The sequence below is a fragment of the Giraffa tippelskirchi genome, chromosome 3 (assembly GCF_054371585.1).
Source record: "Giraffa tippelskirchi isolate mGirTip1 chromosome 3, T2T-mGirTip1v1.2.pri, whole genome shotgun sequence".
Classification (NCBI taxonomy): domain Eukaryota; kingdom Metazoa; phylum Chordata; class Mammalia; order Artiodactyla; family Giraffidae; genus Giraffa; species Giraffa tippelskirchi.
Genome location: NC_137277.1, coordinates 165,080,219 through 165,089,188, shown reverse-complemented (window position 1 = coordinate 165,089,188; position 8,970 = coordinate 165,080,219). Strand labels below are relative to the sequence as shown.

Below are 8,970 nucleotides of genomic sequence, written 5' to 3'. Positions count from 1 at the left end.
AGATCAGTCCTGGGTGTTCATTGGAAGGACTGATGTTGAAGCTGAAACTCCAATACTTTGGCCACCTGATGTGAAGAGCTGACTCATTGGAAAAGACCCTGATGCTGGGAAAGATGGAGGGCAGGAGAAGGGGACGACAGAGAATGAGATGGCTGGATGGCATCACCAACTCGATGGACATGGGTTTGGGTGGACTCAGGGAGTTGGTGATGGACAGGGAGGCCTGGCGTGCTGCGGTTCATGGGGTCGCAGAGAGTCGGACACGACTGAGAGACTGAACAGAACTGAACTGATACTATTCTCCATAGGGCTGTATCAATTTACGTTCCCACCAACAGTACAGGAAGATTCCCTTTTCTGCATACCCTCTCTAGCATTTATTGTTTGTAGATTTTTTGATGATGGCGTTCTGACCTGTGTAAGGGAAAGTGATACCTCATTGTGGTTTTGATTTGCATTTCTCTAATGAGTGATGTTTAGTATCTTTTTGTATGTTTATTAGCCATCTGTATAAACTGGCATTGCTGGCAGAAGATTTCCAAAGAAATTCCTCTGGAGCTTCTGCAACTGGTTCAGGGTGGCCACATGAACTTGGGTACAGAGGAGCATCAAGATCAGTAATACGTGTAACCTAGAATAAGATTCAAGGCTTTTAGGAGATAAAGAAAAAACTTGGAAGCCTTACACCTGAAATTATTAATACACCTTCCCCCCCAGAAAAGAACTCAGTACTTAATGCAGTTGTTCCTGATGACAACTCAGTGCCTTTGACAAAAATTCCAATCAGGTTAGCCAATGAGAGTCATTTGATACAAAGATTCAACATTACACACAGGATCCTGGATGTTCCAGACTTTATTGTACACTCTGTCCTGAATTTGCAACTTTTTACTTATTCTTGGCCTTCATTTCCAGAGAGTCAACAAGAAACAGATAATTCTTAATGCCATGGTACTCCAGCAACTAAAATAATATTGTTCCTATCCAAGGAGTAGCAGATGGGAAAGAGGTGTACTGTATTAATAAGAAAAATATTTCCAGCATAAAAACAATCAAATTATTTTTATTACTTTCCAGATGCATTTTGGTTTTATTGTTATTCTGTCTTCCAGCCTTGGTATAGATCCATTTGGACCAGGAACAGGTCTTGAGATAAATATGTTCCAGTTTTTAGTTGGAGGGCTGGTTTATGTTGAAACTTTTAAACATCCAGGCAAACCAGTTTGTTACAAGCTTAGAATTAATGTAACAATATTTGTTTGCAGGGGCAAAATATGAACAAAACTCCTTTTGATAAATAATTTGGTAGAATTTGCATTGAGGTTTCTCTATAATGTTTTGACCAATAGCCATTAAAAATCTTTTTGTCAAAATAAGTTTTTTGTGATATATAGTGAAAAATATTTATATTCTGATTTTGAACTAGTTTGATCATTCAATAATTATTTTTCCTATTAAGATATTATGCATTTCTTAAGTTATTGATTTAGCTATATATTACCAAGATCAAAAAATACAGCTTGGCATTGTTACATGTAAAGCTACAACCATCATAAACTAGAAACGCAAAGACATTAAGGTCAGTAATCCTTGGAAAGACGTGTTAAACAACATTCTATTAATTTATTTATGGCTGTGCTGGGTTTTGTTGTGGCTCATGGGCTCTTCGTGGTGTGTGGGCTCTCTAGTTACAGCACACAGGCTTTGTTGCCCCGCACAATGTGGGATCTTAGTTCCCCAACTAAGGATCGAACTCACATTCCCTGCATTAGAAAGCAATTCTTTACCACTGGACCGATTCTTTACCACTGGACCACCAAGGAAGTCCCTAAACAGCACTTGAAAATCGAGTAATTACAGCCCCTTTCAGAGCCTGTCTTGATCACACTCATTTATTCATTGAACACATTTTTCTAGGGGACACACATATATACTGGGCTTCCCTGGTGGCTCAGCAGGTAAAGAATCCACCTGCAATGTGGGAGACCTGGGTTCGATCCCTGGGTTGGGAAGATCCCCTGGAGAAGGAAAAAGCTACCCACTCCAGTATTCTGGCCTGGAGAATTCCATGGACTGTATAGTCCATGGGGTCGCAAAGAGTCCGACACGACTGAACGACTTTCACTTCTTCACTTTCATTGTAACTGTTCAACCCAGAATATATTCTACTCCAAGACAAAACTAGTGTAGAAATTCGGGAATGTATTATTCATCAAACATACTGAATCTGAAGAATGATCCACATAAATATTCGAAATTCTGCTGGAGACAAGTATTTCCTGGATGAGACAGACTACATCAGGAAGCAGAGAAAAGATTTTTCTTCTTCCCAGACGCCACTTCATCTTTGGTCACTATTTCTGGTTAGTCTTCTGTTAACTGCCATAACAGAGCATCACAAGTTTGGTGGCTTAAAAGAACACAGATTAATGATCCTACAATTCCTTAGGTTAGAAGTCTGATATGGGTCTCCCTGAGCTAAAATCAAGGTGACAGCAGGGCTGTGTTCCTTACAGGAGGCTTGAAGGAAAAAATCAGTTCCTGGCCTTTCCAGCTTCTAGAAGCTGTCTCTACTCCTTGACATTCGGCCCCCTTCTTCTACCTTCAAAGCTAGCAACGTTGCATCTCTCTGACTCTATCCTGTCATCACATCTCTCTGACAACAGCCAGAAAAGAGTCTCTGTTTTTAAGGACTCATGTGATTAGATTGGGCTCACAGGATAATCCACAGTTATCTCCCCCCATCTTAGGGTCTGTAGTAGCCTTAATCACTTCTGCAAAGGCCACTTTGCCAGGTAAAGTAACACATCATAGGCTCTGTCGGAGGCTTCGGGAGAGAATCTATTCTCAGTTTCTCCCAGCCTGTGGCACCTGCTGGCATCCCTTAGCTCATGGCTGTATCACTCCAAGGCTGCAGTGACAGGTGTAAGATCTATTGGAAAGGGCTGTTACACCACACAAAGCAGGTTGAACTTTGTATAGACAAGTTTTTAAGTCACCTAAGGGATAAAATCATCAAAGAAGTTACCCCTGGGCACCAGGTGGGACATGGACTGGAGAGGTAGAGAGTGACTGCTTAGAGTAAGAAGGCTGCTGAGCTGCCCAATCAAGAATGGCCCTTTAGAATGTAAACTGGTGCAGCCACTGTGGAAAATGATATGAGAGGTCCTTTTAAAACTAAAAATAGAGTTATCATATTGTCCAGCAATCTCACTCCTGTGCATATGTCCAGAAAAGACAAAAACTCTAATTCTAAAAGATACATCTACCCAATTTTCATAGCAGCACTATTTACAATAGCCAAGACATGGAAACAACCCAAGTGCCCATCAACAGGTGATTGGTTTAAAATGTATTGTGTGCTAAGTTGCTTCATCCATGTCTGACTTTTTGTGATCCCATGAACTGTAGCCTGCCAGGCTCCTCTGTCCATGGGATTCTCCAGCAAGAATACTGGAGCAGGTTGCCATGCCCTCCTCCAGGGAATCTTCCCGGCCTAGGGATTGAACCTGAGTCTCTTTCCTCTCCTGCATTGGCTGGCAGGTTCTTTTACCACTGAACCACCTGGAAAGCCCTTAAGATGTAGTGTGTGTATATAAATATATAAAATGGAATATTAGTCATAAAAAAGAATGAAATATGCCATCTGCTGCAACATGGTTGGACTTAGAGAATATCATACCAAATAAAGTCAGAAAAATGAATATTATATGATATCACTTATATGTGAAATATAAAAAATATAGTGCAAATTAATCTACATGCAAAGCAGACACAGACTTATAGACATAGAAAACAAATTTATGGTTACCAGAGGGGAAAGCAGGAGATAAATTAGGAGTATGGGATTAACAGATATAAACTACTATATACGTAAATTAGATAAGCAATAAGGATTTACTGTATAATACAGGGAGCTATATTCAATACCTTGAAATAACCTATAATGAAAAATTATCTGAAAAAAATATAATACATATATAACTGAATCACTTTGCTATACACCTGAAACTAACGCAATACTGTAAATCACTTATACTTCAATTTAAAAAAAAAAGAACTGCCCCTTAAATGGCAAAATGGTGTTCATGTACAGAGAGGGAAAGGGCTAGATTTGAGAATTGGGAAGAAAAACCAACAGTGCTTTCTCTCAGCATCTACCCTGCCTTTGTAACTGCACTCTGCCAAGGGGAAGCAGGGAATAACTTCACCTCGTGCTTCAGGCTCTGGACTTCAGGGGTGGGACTCATGCTCTGAATCGTTAACTTGTTCTGTTCCTGCTTTTCCTGGAGAAGCACATGACCCTAATCAAGACAGTCAGGCCACCAAGACCCAACCTGGGACTTCTGTAAGCAGACTGCCTCCTGCGAGACCAAGTGGTGTCACTTGGGCATCTGGGTCTGCCCCAGCCTACCGTGGACCTGAGACGGAGCCCACCCAGGGGATTTGGAGCCTATAGCTGAATCCTGGGAGCATCTTTGAGCCCTAAATCGAGCTATAGTTTAGCCAACTGTGCTTGTGGATTTGTCATAGGCTGCTGGTTTTTTAATTTTATTTTTTTGGTCTAAGCCAGTTTGAGTTGAATTTTCTGTTCAAATGGGCTCTGAACGAAGATTATTCAGTGTCTGTAATGATTACCACTGGGAACAGGGAAAATCTCTGAAGTCTCCTGCTCTTGGTCTCATGGCCAGGAGTGAAGACACAGATTTTCTTAGTCACTGTTGGCCCCTCTTAGGTAGGGGTAGACATTTCTTCCTCACTTGCTAAGCTAGTGGAATCAAAGGCCTTAGAGATTCTGGAAGGGGAGGCCCAGACCAGTGACTCCCAGACTTTAGGATTTCACAGATTTTGAGATTTCACAGATTTCAGTAGCAAAATTACAAAGAAAAATCTTAGGATCCAAATTCAAATTGCCAAGTTTTAATTTTATTAAGTAAAAATCTGAAAACAAACACATTAAAAAAAAAACACTGCTCTCTACCATCACCATAATATCATAAAAGAAATGACACTTTGACACACACACACAAAGGATAACTTTAGAATACAGGGCAGTCATTTAAAAAGAATACCCTTAGCTTTGTGAAAGTTACTCTGTGGCACTCACTTCTCTCTCTCTGTCTCAGATATGTGACACTTCCCTAGCAACACCAATCTGCTAACTGGCCTAGTAGAGAACCCTGTGCCCCTCCGTAGAGTGTGCCCAGCCCTCAAATGTCACCCACATCCCTGTCACAGGAAATGCCTGGACAGCTCTGAACATCTGTCTCAGTGGGGCCCCAAAAGCCATGATCTCTGGCCAGTCTATAAATCACCTGACCTTGAGCTAGGTGTCCGTCAGCTAGGGCAGAGTGGGGGTGGTTATGGCACTTGGGTGTAGGCACTATGAGGTGTGCATGGCAGACCACCCATTCGATACATCAGGGCCAACTTGTGTGAGAGCCAGTTCTGGCTCCAGAGTTGCTTTCCTGAGCTAACAGCACCTATTTGTCCTCCCCAAGCATGGTAGCCTCCCACCAGATACACATCCAATTACAGCTGGCAGACCCCCATCTCCTAGATCAAGTGAGGCTAAGTGACCTGAGACCCCACAATCCCATGCTCCCGGGGCCCCGACCTCACCCCAACAAACACACTTATCAGAGAAGCCTGAGAAGACACGCCAAGTCATATGCACTATGTCATTTATTGTCACGTTCCTTGTAAAACGGGCAGGAATGGGGAGAGGGGAGCCTCCGGGCAGAGAGGAGGGAGGGAGTGGGCAGCCTGCCCTTCCTCCAGGCTGGTGACCATTGGGGCTCGGGCATCAGCGGGATTCCCTTAGATGCAAGCACAGTGCTGCGTGAGAAGGTTAGGCACCATCTCATACTTAAAAGAGTAACCTCCATCCGAGGTGGTGCGGACATGTAGGGGCCTCATGGTCCCCGGGAGGGCAGCACAACAGGGCTGGGCCCCTGGCACAAGAGAGAGGGGCTGGACAGGGGTAGGGAGCACCCCGGGGACCGGCAGGGGCAGGTCCTGTGGGATGGGCAGCCCACACCCCCCGTGACAGTAGTGGAAGATGAAACTGGGAGGGTGCACGATCCAGCGGTCCCAGCCCAGCTCCTGGAAGGAGATATTGAGGGCGGTTCTGTGGCAGTCGGCAAGGGCAGCGGGCTCTTCTGGAGGCCTCTGCAGCAGGCGCAGCGCAGCGGGAGACCAAGGCCAAGGCAGCGGGGGCGTGGAGCGCCGAGCCCTCTCCCCTCCACTGGGTGGCCTGGCCCGTGTGTGGGCCACCAGAAAGGGGGTGGCCTCGGGCCGGGCGGAGCAGGAACAGAGAGGACAACGCAGCAGGAGCACCAGGACAGGATGGGTCAGCAGAGGAAAGGCGGAGGTGGCCAAGTGTAGGACAGCCCAGTGAGGGGGTGCCTGGCCCAGCGACATGGGCACAGACGTGGGACCCCCGGATGTCAGTACCAGCAGGCCGAGAAGGGGCTCAGAGCTATTGGCGGCAGCGGTCTCCTGTCTGTCCAGTCCCGTGTGGAACCACAGCTGGGCCGAAGTCACCTGGCGGCTGCGTGTGTGCTGGGATGGCCGGAACACGTACGTGAAGAGGCCCTCCTCAGCCTCTCCAGCATCTGGCTCATCTCCACAGCTGGCACCTGCAGGGGGCAGAGGGAAGGGAGAGGGCAGCCCCCACCAGCAAAACCTGGGACCCCTCCCCCTCAGCAGGAGGGATCTGGCTGCCACTCATGAGCCTGCCAGGCACCACGCGGAGCGCTCTGCCAGAGGCCAGGACCCTCCCCAATCTTCGGGCAACTGACAGAGCACCCCCCCCAACGTGTTCAGTTCCCTTCAGTTCAGTCGCTCAGTCGTGTCTTACTCTTTGCGACCCCATGAACTGCAGCATGCCAGGCCTCCCTGTCCATCACCAGCTCCTGGAGTTTACCCAAACCCATGTCCATTGTGTCGGTGATGCCATCTAACCATCTCATCCTCCGTCATCACCTTCTCCTCTTGCCCTCAATCTTTCCCAGCATCAGGGTCTTTTCAAATGAGTCAATTCTTCACATCAGGTAGCCAAAGTATTGGAGTTTCAGCTTCAGCATCAGTCCTTCCAATGAATATTCAGGACTGATTTCCTTTAGGAAAATCTCCATGTGTTGCTTCAGCATTAAAAGACTTCAAAAATGCCAGCCACTGCCAACTTTTCTCTGAAGTGGTTTTACCAATTAATATTCCCATCAGTGATGTGTAAGATGCCCTGCACTCTCTCCCTTCACCATTGCTTAGAACTGTTAGTTTCTATTTAAATTTTTGTTTATCTGATACTATGAAATGGTACCTTGAATACTGTGTACACAGGCATTTGTTATATTACTCATGTCAGAAATACTGCATGAGAAATCCTTTAAAATAATTCCACTTTAAAAAGGTTAACACCAAGAAGGAGGAGGAAGGGGATGGGGAGGAGAAAGGATTCAGCTCAGAATCAAGGACAGTGCTTTCTAAGAAAATGCAGTTGGCATCCTTACCCTGACAGGTGTATAGACTGCATCAAACAGTCACAAACCAGCACGAGTTAAAAAACTAGCCACTGGGGCTGTACTGTTATGTGGAACATCTCATTATAAACCTCACAACAACTGATGCATTTTGCAGATGAGAAGTGTTAGTCGCTCAGTCATGTCTGACTCTTTGTGACCCCATGGCCCACCAGGCTCCTCTGTCCACGGGATTCTCCAGGCAAGAATACTGGAGTGGGTTGCCATTCCCTTCTGCAGGGGATCTTCCCAACCCAGGGATCGAACCTGGGTCTGCCACATTGCAGACAAATGTTTAACCATCTGAGCTACCAGGGAAAACTAAAGGTTAGAAAGATGAAAAGCCATTAAACTAAGTGCCCAGGCTGGGATTCTGCCTGATCCTAAAGCCACACTCACTGTGCTGCCTGGGTCGTGAAGCACAGGGAGGCAGGGCATCCTCTCGGAGAGAAAAGTGAGCCAGATTACAAGAAGGTCCAGCCAGAGGAGGGCTTTACTCACTGAGTCAGTGCAACTGACTCAGATGAGATGGGGGAGATGAGAAGGGAATTCAAGAGAAGGTAGGTTAGTTTCCCAACTAACTGTTCTCCCAAATCCCTGATATCTTCTCAAGTCTCAGCTATCTGGGGCTAAAGAAACAGTGTTCAGAGCAGGGAACAAAAGCAAAGGTAGGAGGAAAGATGGCAGGAAGGGGCCCACGCCCAGATATCTCTGTCCCTAGAGACGCTTGGCCTCCCAGACAACTATCTCCCAAATGGCTCCTATGAACCGGGCACTCTGGATATACCATCTCACTCAATCCTGAGAGGCAGGCATTATGGCGCTTTTCACAGATAAGGAAGGTTCAGGAAGGTTTAGTAACTGGTCCATTATCGCAAAGTCAGTTGAGTATCAGGTCTGGGATTCAACCTCAGACCTGCCTAGCTCCTGAGCCCAGGCTACACCACACTCTTTGTCAGAGTCAAGGTGCCAGTACACCACCCTCATTACCTGCAGCCGGAAAAAGGATGGCCTGGGAGACATCTTGGTCCTCGGGCTCAGAGCCCCTGCGCATGAAGCCCCCCACGGCATGCCTTCGGGGCAGACGCCTGACTCCAGGATCTCCACCTTCCCCAGTCACCGGTGGCGGGGGCCCCAAGGCATCCAGGAACAGGGCCCTCACCTTGGCCAGGACGAGTTCCCGGTCCAGCTCTGGCCCATGACAGCCATGCCCGCCCTGAGGGGCCAGCAGCAAGAGGAGCAGCTGAAGCCACATAGCTCACCTGGCCCTGCCCACCGGGAACCCAAACGCTGCCCTGTGCCCCTTCTGCCAGGGTCTGCCCAGGGCCTCCCCACTCCACCCTCCCCATCCCACCACCGCCCTCTTCTACCCTTCTCACCCCAGTCTTCCCCAGCCCTTCCCACGCCCTGCAGTCGAGTTGCCCCTGCCCATGGCATTGAGACCTCC

The 8,970-nt window shown here is 47.0% G+C and overlaps 1 protein-coding gene across 1 annotated transcript; it reads right to left on the bottom strand.

Moving 5' to 3' along the window:
* Window positions 1-5,667: 5,667 nt before the first annotated feature.
* INHA (inhibin subunit alpha) lies at window positions 5,668-8,861 on the bottom strand. The gene is made up of 2 exons (XM_081584300.1): window positions 8,514-8,861; window positions 5,668-6,641 (listed from the first exon to the last, which is right to left on the bottom strand). The coding sequence occupies exons 1-2, from the start codon at window positions 8,776-8,778 to the stop codon at window positions 5,821-5,823; spliced, it is 1,086 nt and encodes a 361-aa protein (XP_081440426.1). The 5' UTR covers window positions 8,779-8,861; the 3' UTR covers window positions 5,668-5,820.
* Between the last annotated feature and the right edge of the window lie 109 nt (window positions 8,862-8,970).

What these genes read in the sequence shown, in the direction of transcription:
- INHA (XM_081584300.1), bottom strand. Translation starts at nt 8,778, where the DNA reads ATGTGGCTTCAGCTGCTCCTCTTGCTGCTGGCCCCTCAGGGCGGGCAT. An exon ending in CATCCTTTTTCCGGCTGCAG is followed by an intron (nt 6,642 to 8,513) that starts GTAATGAGGGTG and finishes TGCCCCCTGCAG; the next exon opens with GTGCCAGCTGTGGAGATGAG.